Below are 13,986 nucleotides of genomic sequence, written 5' to 3' on the forward strand. Positions count from 1 at the left end.
TTATCCCTGCCTTCCCTTCACCCCCTCCTCCCTTCCCTATGTATAAATACATTATTTCCATTTTCTCATATTTTTTTCTTTTTTCTTTATTTCCTTTCCCCTACCCTTCCCACTTCCCCTATACCTTTAGCCCTTTTCTTCCTATTTCACATTGTCAATTATACCATTAGGATCTTATGTACTATTACAGTTTTTCACACCAGAGAAACTATTAGGTATTTACATATGTGTGACTTCTTTGTTTCACTTAAGAGTATATCCTTGATATGCATCAATTTTCCTATGAATGACTGTAATTTCTCATTCTTTATGGCTGGGTGGTATTCCATTTTATAGAAAAACCACATCTTCTTTATCCATTCTCCAACTGATGGGCAAATGGGCTGTTTCCAAGTTTTAGCTATTACAAACTGTGCTGCTATAAACATGGGTGCACATATATCACTGTGATATGATTCTTTTAATTCCTTTAGAAAGATACCCAGCAGAGGGATGGCTGGGTCAAATGGAACCTCTAATCCTAGTTCTTTGAGGTATCTCCATATTGATTTCCATAGTGGTTGCACCAGTCTGCACTCCCACCAACAATGGAGAAGGGTTCCTTTCTCCCCACAACCCCGCCAACATTTGTTATTGGTTGATTTCTTGATAGCAGCCATTCTTTCTGGGGTGAGGTAGAATCTCAGTGTTGTTTTCATCTGCATCTCGCAAATGACCAGTGATGTGGAACATTTTTTCATATATTTATTTGCTGCTTTTACTTCTTTGTCTGAGAAATGTCTATTCATTTCAGATGCCCATTTTTAAATCAGATCTTTATATTGGGGGGGCTGGGGTGTTTTTAGTTCTTTATATATTCTAGATAACAGTCCTTTGTCTGAGGTACAGCTGTAAAAATTTTTTCCCACATTGTAGGTTGTCTTTTAGTTCTGTTGATGGTTTCTTTTGCAGTGCAGAAGCTTTTTAATAAGAAGAGATCCCAGTTGTTGATTCTTTCTGCTAGTTCCCATGCTACCAAGGATTTGTTCATAAAGTCTTTTCCTATGCCAGTGTCTTCAAGAGTTCTGCCTAATTTATCTTCCAGAAAATTTAGTGTTTCTTTTTTAATATTAAGATCTTTAATCCACTTGGATTTTAGTTTAGTGCATGGTGAAAGATAAGGGTCTAGTTTTAATCTTTGGCAGGTTGAGATCCAGTTTTTCCAACACAATTTATTAAAGAGGCTATCTTTCCTCTACTGTGGATGGTTGGCTCCTTTGTCAAAGATGAGGTAGCTGAGTATATCTGGAGTTATTTCTGTATCTTCCAATCTATTCCACTGATCCTCAGATCTTTTCCTTTGCCAGTACCATGCTGATTTTATCACAGTGGCTTTGCAGTATAGTTTCAAATTGGGAATTGTTATACCTGCTGCCATATCTCTGTTGCCTAGGATGGCTTTTGCTATTCTAGGTCTCTTCTACACACAAAATGTGATTGGTATATAGCCTTACATCTTTGGGTCTTGGCCTGGCTGCCTCTCACTGCAGGTGGAGTTGAACAATTGCAACAGAGATCCTGGGGTATGGGAGCTAAAGATGCTCCTTCTCTGGCCCTTTACAAAGTCACCAATCCAAAACAACTGGCTGGAAAATTAAAATGCATAATCACCTCAGTAGGGTGGGCACATGTAAATGGGATCAATAGCTTTTCTACATAGCATCAACCATTCATTAAACAAGGTAAAGAGAGATAATGTCCTTTAAAATGCCAACTGAAATGTCAAAATTGGTGGAAATCAACTTAAATATGCAAGAATAACATGGAAACACAAACTACAAAACTTTGTTGAACTATAAAAGACTTCAAGACATGTTACATTCATGGATATGAGGATATTATGAATATGCCAATTCTCCTTCAGTATTATATAAGTTCAATGTTATGCAAATGAAAATTTCTATGGCTATTTTGGGAAATGGGTTTTAAAACTTGGAATCTAGAACAGAAAATGCACCAAGTAGCCAGCAACATTTGGAAAACAATTGAGTAGCAATAGCAATGGTATAAAAATACACTCAAAAACTATAATAATTAAAGCTGTTCAATGCCAATGAAGTCACAGAAATAATGAGTGGAAAAATTTAGAAATCTGGAAGTAGATGTGTGTACATGGAAACGCAGCATGTGACAAAAATAGTATTTCCAGATGGTAGGGGAATGAAAGACTATCCAATAAATATTTCATACACTTGAAACAGAAGTCTGTTATACCTTATTCAAAAACAAATTCCATATGCATCAAAGATCTAAACATAAAAACAAATTGGAAACAATGTATCAGGCAGAATGTGTGTGAATGCTATGAACCTTAGGGCGGGAAGATTACCCAGATGGGTACCACATCTCCCAAGGCATAAAAAATGACAACATGGCTACCCAGTTTTTTCAGAAAAAAAATAACTCAGTAGAAAAGCTAAAATAAGTATGAGAAAAGGTTTGAGTTATCCTTACAATAATGTCCGAAATAGTGAAGAATTCTAGTGAATCCATAATAAAAACTTAAGCACCTCCACTGAAACTTTGACAGTGTACAAGTGGACAATTAATGGAAAAATACAAATGATTGCAAACACCTATGCATTTATATTCAACCTCAGTAACAATGAAAAGAATGCCACTCAGAACAAAATGATAACTGTTTTTGTCACACATCTTGATGAGACTATCAATTGTTATAAACATTTTAGAGGACAACTAAAATTTTGAATGCGTATATATCCCCACTCCACTACCACCCCCCTCTTATTTTCAGTTCTGGGGATTGAACCCAGGGCCTTCACACTGAGCCACTTCTTGAAACTTTATTAATATTTATTTTTACTTTGAAAAAGGCTCTCACTAAACTGCTCAGACTGAGCTTGAATTTATCATCCTCCTGCCTCAGCCTCCCAGAATGGTGGGATTAAAAATGTGTCCCACCATGCCAATGTGTGTTTATCCTTGATGTGACAATTGCACTTGTAGAAACAGAGTCTACCAAAATATTCAGGCAACTGTACAAAGACAGATGAATGAGAATATTCACTAAAATTGTATAAATATTCAAGGAAGAACTATGTGTAATGGAGGAAAGGGGGAAAGTTCTAATGTTCCTCAAAACAAAGTATTAAATCACAGAGCCTTGGGGTATGAAAGTCTGTACAGCTATAGATAAGATAAATCCATATGCAACAGACCCATCCCCATACTAGGGCTTTTGCTGTTTTGCTTTGGTGCTGGCATCGACCCAGAGCCCTGTGCCCACTGAGTAGTGTGTGCCTGTTCTTGGCATGTCTGGGATGTGAGTTGAGGCTTGGAGTGACACAGCCCTTTGGACTGAGAGCGTGGGGCCACCTCGACCTGCCCAGACCGAGCGCTGCAGCCAGGGTGGCTTCTGCAGCCTGCATTTCCTTCCCTCAGCCCAGGGCACTGGACGCCCAAGACCTGAGTGATCTGATTCACCTCGGGGGCTGACTCTTCTGCCTCCCCATTTTCTCTCCTGACCACTCTGGGCTAGAGCTGGGGAGCGGAGTGTGTGCCCCACTGCCTCTCCTCCTGAGGATCCTCACTCTGATGAGTCTCACCCTTGACCTCACCTGGTATTTCACAGAGGCCTGTTACCTCGGCATTGATGAGGACAGTTTCTTTTTTTCTTTTCTTTCTTTTTTTTTTTTTTTTTTTTTTTTTTTTTTTGTTTGTACTGGGGAATCAACTCGGGACCTTTCACTTGCAAGGCAGGCAGTGGCACTGCAATGTTAAATCCCTAGCCCAAGGACAGTTTCAACATGAACTCGGGCGTGGGGGAACATGCAGGCCACGAGAGGTTTCTCGACTTTACAGCGCAGGGAACCAGGGAGAACTGGGGGACTTTAATACAGTGTGCATGCACTGCTGCATTGTTTAATGAGACCCAAGTCTCACATAGAATGTCTGCTCAGATCTTGTTTCTTTAAGTAAAATCCTCATTTAAGTCTTGGCTGTGATGGGTCAAAGTTTCAATACAGAAGAAACAAATTGTAAAATGTATTTGCTCCAAGCGCCTGTGACCTTGAGATCTGGAATGTATTTTTAAATTGAGTTGGAGCAAGAGGATGTTTAGGAAAAATAAAGACAGTGGAATGTTACTAGTTTCTACAGGGCTTCATTTCTCCAGGAAGCCTAGGTGACAAAGGCATCTCAGGTGAGTCCAAGTTTTATCAATCAATAAGTCTGCCAGGTTGTAATAGAACAGTGTAAGAGTCAACCAAAGATGTCATAAAAATTGATACTATGTGTTGATTTTTAAATGCAGAGCCCACACTGTAACTAGCACGCTCCTAAGAGATCCCCACACCATATCCACACACGCAGAAGCAATTACCCTGCTACTTTGGACAAATTATAGATCTCTCACATCAGTGTTTCATCTTTAAACAATCTGTTCTTATGGACCTGCTCTGCCCTGAGCCCCGTGCTCACACTGGGACACTGGCCAGGCCATGTTCCAAAACAGACAAGCTCTGCACACACACACACACACACACACACACACACACACACACACGCAAGTGCACACCAGAAAGTTGGTACAGTGCCCATCTTGGACGCCAGTACCCTCACTTCCCAGGGGAGGATTTGGGCACCTGGAGCAACCAGACAGAGCCACACAAGCTAGAGAGGGGAAACAGGAGTGGCTCTTTCCACATTAAAGAATAAGAGAGAAAATCAACATGCAATCTGAGACATTATTCTCCAGAATAAAAAGTACAGACCAAATATGGAAGACACAGGAACAAAACCATGCTTTGAAAAATTATATCTTCCTGGTGACATTCTGGAAAAAGTCAAACTGTGGGGCCATTTTGGAGCATGGTGGCTGCCCAGGGCTGGAGAGAGAAGAGGAGGGGCAGGAAAGGACCCTGAATAATGCGCAGTGGGTGCCTGTCCTTGCCACAGCCCTGGGACATCAGAGTGAGACGTCTGGCAGCTGGTGCCAGAGAGGCCATCTACTGTGACAGAGGTGCTACTCTGGCAGGGACATGCACACGAGCGGCTGCTGAGTGGGGCTGGACTCTATGAGGAATTTCTGTGCTTTCCTCTCAGTTGTATTGTGGATCTCCAGCCATTCCATTACAGTTTGGCTCTTGCCTATCCCCCAAACCCTCAAGTGTTTGGAAGGAGACTGGATCATGGGGCTCACAGCCAGCTCACAATGGGAAGCAGGGTCTGATGCAGACAGCCACTGGATGGGCCCGGAAGGGTGAATCTTCCTCACTGGCTCCTTGTTTTCCTCTCTTCTTCTCCACCAGACCCTTCCTTCCACCATGCGTTCTCCAGCAGCTGACCGACCTGAAAACAGGAGCCACAGTAACCTCTCCTCCTTTAAGTTGTAGGGTCAGACATTGTGTCTCATCAACAAGAAAGTGACTGTAGAACACCACCTGCCTCGCAAGTTTAAGGACCCAAGTTCAATCTCTGGTACCAAAAATAAAAAAAGAAATAACAAAAGAAAGAAAGAGAGTCTTGTTCTAAAGTCTCCTTAAGAAGAGTTCCATCATGACATACTAGAAGCAGCAGCACTGGCCAGGGGCTCTGAGAGCCTCACTCCGGAGCTGGAGGGAGGCAGAACATAGCTCAAGGAGAGAGCTAATGGGTAAAATCCAGATGGGGAAGGAGGCTAAAATAAGAAGCAGAGCCACCTCTTGGTCCTGGTGCTGCTCACAGCACAGACTGGAGAGAGCATCAGAAGAAAGCGTGGTGTAGATGAGCAATGGGATTTTACTTGGCCATAAAGAAGGAAATGGTGGCATCTGCAGGAAAATGGGTGGAACCAGAGACCTGCATGGTAAGTGAAATAAGCCAGACTCAGAAAGTTAAATATCGTATGTTTTCTCTTATCTGATAAACCTAAAATATAAATAAATAACGGAGAAGAGACAGGAAACCAGAAGGTAAACGTGGAGCTGGGAAAGGAGATCAGAGGAGGGGAGAGGAAAGAGAGAGGGAGAAAAGGGATTGAAAACAGGCCACTTCCCAAAAGGTACCGCACTGCTGTTTGTGAACAGCACCCTTGAACCACTCTCCTTTGTTCTTCCAGGAGACCCCAGAGAACAGCCCGCCCAGCATGACCCCACTGCTCCTGCCCGCCAGAACTGGACATCCCTGGCCCCTGGAGTGGGTGGGCCTCAGGGCCGGCAGGTGGCACTGCAGGGAGTGGTGCAGACGTGACCAGCAGGTAGTGGTGTGGAGACAGTGTCCCCAGCTGCTCTGGCCAGAGGAGCTCTGCTCACTTCACCCTCCCACTTGTAGCCTTTCCTCCTGGTCCAAACCCTGGGGTCCAGCCCACACACCAATGGCAATAGTCTGCTTTCTAAAACTAGCTTTAAGTATCCATTTGTTCCTTTTTTGCATTTTCTACAATATCCTGCACATCAGCCAGGCCCAAGCTGTGTGTTTAGATCTTGCCACTGGGAAGTTTTTCACTCAGTCACCATTCATTCATTCATTCATTCATTCAAAAGCCAGCCCAGAGCACTGCCAGACGCCTGGGACCAGACCAGACCAGACCAGACCGGACCCTGGCCCCAGCGTCTGCGCTTAGGCCCCACGCTGCCCTCCACCTTGGATCCTTCACAGTCTTTTAAAACTCAGATTCTGAAGTCATGAGGAGCCCCCAGGACAGCCATCTCTCCTTGTAAAAGATGCTTCTCTCAGGGACACCTTTACGAATTCTGAGAACCTCTAAAACCTCCTCCGCGAGTTTCCCTTTCTTCTCATGAGGAAAATCTGCCTCCTGGGCGTGGTGATCTCCACAGAGTCCAACTTCTCTCCACAGACCCACCATCCCTCACTGGCCTCTGGGTTGGCCCCGGCTTGGGTTCTGACACATGCTGGGGTTTGCCAATGGGGACAGCGTGTGTGAACCCCACATCAAGCCACAGCCGCCCTGCTTAGCCCGCAGGTCAGCACCAGCACCCTACAGCAGCCTCTGCTCAGGTCCCAGCCCTCTGTCCGCAGGTGCTCCTGTGCCCTCGGTACCCAGAGCCCACCATGCCCCTGTGCCCACAGCCTCATTAGGGGGACAAACATGATATTGTCATGCTTTAGTTCTACAGTGTCCACCACCCTGTGTATGGGAAGTGATGGGATCAGAAGGCGCTGTGCTCCTCAGTGATTCATCTGTGGAGAGGCTAGAAGCTCACTGTGCTATTAGTAGCTGGGACCTGGCTGGAGGTGGTCACTGGCATGTGACCTGGAAGGGTGTGTAGTACTTTTTTCCCAGCTCCTCCTTCCTCTCTGCTTCCTGGTCACCATGAGGTGAGCAGGTGTCTTCTACCAGGTCCTTTCACCATGATGTTTCTACCTTGCAACCAGCATACCATGGATTGGACCCTCTGAAAACCAAAATGAACCTCTCCTCCTTTAAGTTGTGGGTAGTGGGGGCACTTTGTCCCAAAGACAAGAAAGTGACTAATATAGATATCCTACCCTCGCCTACTTTTCTGACCCCCCAAATTTACAAATAACATTACTGATTACTTCCATGTCGCCTAACACATCGCCTGCAGCTTTCTATAACCCTACCCTGAATCTGTGGATTCACTGTCCTATTTTTAAGATATAGGTTTGTAAGAAATGCTTTCTAAGAATGCATTTCTAAAACAGAATGTGGTTTATTTTGCCTGACTTTATGTATGCATGTACATATTTATGATGTAGCACTGAGGGTGCTCCAACAGCTGCCTGGACCCTAAGGCCCCCAAAGGCAAACCAGGACTCTATGAAATGAGATCCCCTTCCCAGAAGTGGGGAGAAGCTCAGGTCCACGAGAGCTCTGTGAATTCCATCTTGGAATGTGGTGAAAAGTGACAGCAGCTCATGACAGCACAGCAGGAAGCCAAAAATGAGGAGAAAATGAGAACGTGGACACCCTGGGCACTTCCTCCTCCCTGTCCCTCACACTCCGGCACTGTGGTCTAGGTGGGGCTGGAGGAGCTGGGCAGGTACTGGAAGTGGCCAGCCAAATGCCTGCCTGGACCGTGCCAAGCTGTGGCCTCCGGGCTGGTGCTAGACTGGGCTCAGGCTTCCAGCTGGGAATCTGGATCAGGCAGAGGCTGTGGCCAGACTTGTCAGGCAAGGTGACAGGAGGGCCAGGTGGCTCTGTCCAGAGGGGCAGCCGCAAGATAGGCCAACAGCAGATGCCACAGCCACTCACTGTGCCGCTGGGAGGAGGAGCCACAACCTCACAGCAGCCTATGGCCTCCTGCAGCAAGCTGTGACACGAGACACATGCACAGCAAGATGTGACGGAGATGAGACTGCACCGAGGGGAGGGGACCCCTCAGTGCTTGGAGGATGGAGACAGTTCCATGTAGCCTCCCGGCTCCCACCGACGCCTGATTTTAATGGCTTTCATGCCCTCTGTTGCTCTGGCACACAACTGTCCAGCCTCCCAACATTTCAGCTTTCTTCTTTCAAAAAACACCTGCACTGGCAGAACAGTGAGAAGGCCGTGACACACAGGCTGGAGACCACACTCAACCCTGGAAGTCTTGGTGACTGCAGGCACTCAACACGTGCAGTGAAGATAATGTGATTAATTTATATCATAAGGATAATAAAGCCACTGATAGGCCAGACATGGTGACACAGGCCTGTAGTCCCAGCGCGGTGGGAGACTGAGGCAGAAGAATCACAAAGCTGAGCCCAGTCTGGGCAGTGAGACGCTATCTCAAAATGAAAAATAAAAAAGGGCTGAGGATGTAGCTCTGCGCCAAGACCCTGTGTTCAATCCCCAGTATCAAACCCATATGCACTGAAGACTGAGATGATGTAGTTTAGGAGAATTTGATGAGAAATTTGCCGGGCTTTGTTATCACAGGTTCACAACCTGTGCTCCCTAGGTGCCCTCCACAGCAGCCGCACTGCTCATCCACCGATCCTCCCGAGGCTCTCACGTAGAAGACGGCTCTGTCACTGAAATGTTGCATGGCTCAGACTCCCAGCTGCTGCCTCTGATCCACTCCATCCCAGCACCCATGACACAGTGGGGACCCCGGGTCTCCACCCCGGCCACCCTTGTCTCCCATCGCTGCAACAGAACCGGCCCAGGAGAGCTGTGCCCGGCGGATCTCGGGCACACGTGTGGGCTCTTGTTTGTGACAGGGAAAAGCACAGAAGCAGGGCTGGACTCCAGTCCATCCCGAGGATGGGGCCACTGGCGCGAGCCCTCAGGTTCGCAGTGACATGGTGAGAGCCCAGTGCAGGACCTAGTGCTCACAGAGACGTGGAACATTGCCTTCCCTTTCCTATTTTATCACTGCCTTTTTACCTTTATTTGTACAGATGTCGATGAAGAATAGATACTAAAGAAAATAGCTGGACAGGACAGCACTAGCTTGTAATCTTGGCACTCTTGAAGGCTTAGGTAGGAGGACTGAAGTCTGAGTCCCACCTGCACAGCTTAGTGACTTAAAAAGACCCTGCCTTAAAAATCAAAATAAAATGGCCTGGGGTCACTCAATGTAAAGCATTGTGTTCACTCCCAAGTGCCACAAAAAATAAAATGAAGAAAGAAAAGTATAAGAATAAGTCCCATTCACCAAATGCCTGTCTCACTCTGGGATCTGCTGTGCCCACAGGAAGGCAAGAATTGCTCCTTCCGGTTTGGCAGCTGCGTTCGATGAGTTCCCCGTCTATCACCAGCATGAAGGAGAGCTGAACAAGGACAGCAGAAGCTCTGCGAGCGGGTGGATGCATCCAGACCTTCTGCTGTCCGTCATCAGAGAAAACACTTCAGCAGGCATCGGCTGACACTAAAGTAAGCATCAATGAATCTCCCAAGGAGAAAATGTTGCATTTCACCCCAAATAAATTCCATTCCAAGAAAAGACCAACAGAACTAAAATGCGGGGAAGAGAGACAGAAGAGGACAGTGCGATACCACCTCCCTTTTGGGGGCTGAAACACAGGATCAAAGGGCACAGAAGGTCCCCATGGCTCGCAGTTCCGCGTCCCACCACGAGGGGGCGGGCGATAGGCACAGGATGTGCGACACAGCGGAGGAGGCCAGTCTGCGGGAGGAGGGAAGACAGAAGGGCCAGAGGGGACTAGCTGCGGTGCTGGGGTGCTGCGGCAGGAGTGTGGCGATCTGAACAACAGATAAAGGGGGCTAGGGAGTGTGACCCAGTGACTGAAGCGGAATCCCAAAACTAAGACTAGGACGGTGATGTCGGCGCTGACAGCCAGCGATCACTGGGGCTGGCCAGGCCACCGCCATGCAGCTTCTTAATCAGCCACTGCGCGCCACACCAGCGCACAGGAGCGAATGCACATACACGTAAATCACTCTCTGAGGTGGTGAAAATTATTAATTTTATTAACTCTTTCTAAAAGCCCTTTACTGCACAGCGACTGCACATGAAAAGCTACAGTCCTGCACGTGCACATCTTGATGGGCTCGGGCCTGGCACACACCCGGGAAGCCCCGGCCACAGTGGAGGCGTGAGTGCACCTGTCACGTGCAAGGGCTCCACCACCCTCCGCTGTCCCCACCTACTCCCCGACGGGGAGCACAGTCCACCCTGCTGCTGCAAGGCTCACTCGGCCCGTCAGGGGGACAGTGTGGCCTTTGTCTTCCTGTCCCTGGGTATTTCACCTTGCACAAGGTCCTCCAGGTCAGGTTGCCCCAAACAACAGGACTTCCTTCTTTTTAAGGTTGAAAAATACACCGTTGTATGTAAGTACCACATATATTTCCTCGTTTATCCATGGATAGAAATTATTTATTTCCACATCTTGGCTACTGTGAACCAGGTAATAATGAATGGGAACTGTAGATAGTTCTTTGAGACTCTGGCTTCAGTTCACATGAACATATGCCCAAAAGCTGGATCACACAGCAGTGTGACTCGTACGTTATAAGGAAACCCCATCATGTTTTTCCTAATGGTCATAACAATTCACAGCAATTTACATTCCCATCTATGGTACATGAGGTTTCCCTTTCTCCACACCCTAGATGACACTGGCTATTTTCCATGTGTTTGACGATGGCCTTCCTAACCAGTATGTACTTCTGATTTGCATTTCCCTGGAAATCTGTATGTTGAGCACTTTTCCAAATCTCTGGTGGCTGTCAGTGTCTTCCTTGGAGAAAAATCTGTCCAGGGTATTTGTCCATTTTGAAGACCTGCTTTTTTTGCTTCCTTGAAAATCTTGACTCATTCATATGTGGCCTTTAATGTTCTATGTGATGAAACACAAATTAAGTGAGAAGCACTGAGCTGGGCCAGTCCTCGTCAGCTCCAGGGAAAATACCCATGCTAAGTCTGGACCAGGCCAGCCCTCGCCCCTGAACACTGCCTTCGCCCTAGTGACGGACAGACAAACATGCTGTATGCACCCATGGGTGTCAAGCTGACATTCTGCAAATGCACTCTCAGCCTGACCTTTCCCAGGAGATAATGGGACTAGGTGCCAATGAGAGAATTCAACTTTTTAAATGAAAACAAGAATTTTGGGCACTTTTCACCTGCTGCCACAAACTTGACAGTTTTCCAATAATTGATAACCACTCTGATGAGATAGATCAGCAGGGATAGCACCGTGTGATTGGGGGTATAATTAAATGTGTCCACGAATTTTCATAACTTGAGAATCTAGTATTTTCCAAATAGCTGGTGTATTTTGCTACAAACCATGTATGGATAAAGCACCTATTAAAAGCTATAAAACAGAACAATGGATATTAATTGTAACGGAGTATGAAAATTGAATACACACAGTTTCACAAATTCACATTGCAACTAACCCTTGAGAAACTACTACGGAAGGTCCCAAGATGGTGGAGGCGTCAGAAGAGCGGAATGGCTGAGGACGGAAGTGGCAGCCACGGTGACGAAGGCTCTTGTTCGGCAGCTGGTTCTGCCCAGCGACAGCCGCCCGCCCCCCCGCCCAGCCCCTGCAGCGGGGTCCCAGGCACCCCTGGCGCCAGCCCTGGTTCGGACCAGCTGCCTCAGAACAACACACTGGTGGTGCTGCCCATCGCAGCCATCGTGAACATCCTCAGCTTTATGTCCTACAACAAAATTAGCCAGCTGCGCCTGGTTTGTAAAAGAATGGACTTAGTTTGCCAGAGAATGTTGAATCAGGGGTTTCTGAAAGTGGAGAGGTACCATAACCTGTGTCAGAAGCAAGTGAAAGCACAGCTCCCGAGGAGAGAATCAGAAAGGAGAAACCATTCTTTAGTTCGCCATGCAGACATCCTTGCTGCTGTGGAAACAAGGCTGTCAATGTTAAACATGACTTTTATGAAGTATATGGATTCCAATCTTTGTTGCTTCATCCCAGGAAAGGTGAATGATGAGATTTACAGGGTGTTGAGATATGTCAATTCTACCAGAGCCCCACCGCGAGCTCATGAAGCCCTCCAGGAGTTAAGGGATATCTCCTCCATGGCCGTGGAGTACTTTGATGAGATCATTCCAATTCTGAAGAGGCAACTGCCAGGATCAGACGTGTCTGGAAGGCTCATGGGCTCTCTTCCGGTGCCAGACCATCAGCAGCCCTAACGACAATGCAGCTCTTCTCGAAGTAAAACCCCTTCAAGACAAGAGGTTACTAAACTCCAGCAGCAAGTTAAGACCAATGCTGCTGGCATGACTGTTCTCAGGTGGGAAATTTCTGAGCTTCGCACCAAAGTGCAGGAACAGCAGAAACAGCTTCAAGACCAGGACGAGAAACTGCTCGAGCAGACCCGGATCATAGGTGAACAGAATGCGCGGTTGGCGGAGCTGGAGCGCAAACTGCGGGAAGTCATGGAAAGCGCAGTGGGACGCTCCTCCAGACCGGGGCAGAGTGAGGAGTCTCCTCAGAAACAGAGGAAGGCCGGAGAAACCATAGACTCACTTAGAAAATCGAAGCAGCTTTGGAATCGAAAGTAAATGGGAGCGTGGGCCTTGCTCCAGAGAGGGCACAGCCGGGAGCCTGAGCAGTTTTGCCTGTCAGGACCCTGGGAATAATACTATGTTCCTGGGGCTTCTAGGCTTTAGAACACGACTTTGTGGTTGGGGTGTTCTTTCCCTGCTTCTCCTTGTGGAACTGACGCACAGAATCTTCTTCCTTTGCAATAGATTTGTACTGACCAGACCTGTTCTACCATGTTTTGGGGAATTGACTTTGTTCTGTTCAGATAATGTTGAAGTTTACTTGTTTCTGCATATATGCACATTACCTAGGATCTTAAGCAAACCAGGCTTGACAGACTAGAAGTTGTTTCATACAGAAAATGTCCTGTTCACTTGAGAGGAAAAAAAAAACCTACTTTTTAAATGGACACTATCTCGTTTTAAAACAGAAGTTGACTTTTGGTTATAAGTGACCTTTGTCTGGAATGTCTGAAAATTAGTTTTTTGGTATCAGAGTAATGGGGTAACTGAAAGGACTTGCATAGTATTGGCTGTAGAAGGAGCCTCTACAGTACTGACTATATATTTTTATAAGCTACTGGCAAGGGACGGATCCAGTTGGTATCCACATTTTGAGCTCTCTCTGGGGCCATGTTCTACATTCTCAGGTATGGATGCATGCACTGCCCAGTCAACCCACTTAAAAGCTCTTGTACTGGCATTGATCTTGAACCTCTGTACTTCTCCTCTCTCAGTGTCTTATTGATTTAAGCACTTTACATCTTCCATTGCAACCGCTTGACTCCAGGGGAGAATTGTTAGTCCATTTGTCCTCCAGTTTTCTAGGAACAAGAGATTATTAAAGCCCATTGCTTAGCTGTGCTCTGTTAGCGTTCTGGTACACTGGCTGAGGCAGAATCCCAGACCCAAGCTCCTTCTATCAAGACCAGGCCTCTGGGTGCTAGTTCTGGTCCTGACCCCTCACTGTTCTTGTGGGTCAAATGTGGTGACTGAGTCGGGGGCCCAACTTATGGATTTACTTTTGCCACTGAAGGAAAAATTTGCCGAAGAAAATCGT

General features: G+C 46.6%; 1 protein-coding gene across 1 annotated transcript; it reads left to right on the forward strand.

Moving 5' to 3' along the window:
* The first annotated feature begins 11,867 nt into the window (after positions 1 to 11,867).
* On the forward strand, positions 11,868 to 13,144 carry LOC104862686 (F-box only protein 28-like). Its single transcript, XM_019207570.1, is given in 3 exon segments — positions 11,868 to 12,552; positions 12,555 to 12,601; positions 12,603 to 13,144. Coding segments are annotated over 3 exon segments (1,074 nt in total). The 3' UTR covers positions 12,945 to 13,144.
* The last annotated feature ends 842 nt before the right edge of the window (positions 13,145 to 13,986 follow it).

This window comes from Fukomys damarensis, unplaced genomic scaffold (genome assembly GCF_012274545.1).
Source record: "Fukomys damarensis isolate Sample0158 unplaced genomic scaffold, DMR_v1.0_HiC HiC_scaffold_17, whole genome shotgun sequence".
NCBI lineage: Eukaryota > Metazoa > Chordata > Mammalia > Rodentia > Bathyergidae > Fukomys > Fukomys damarensis.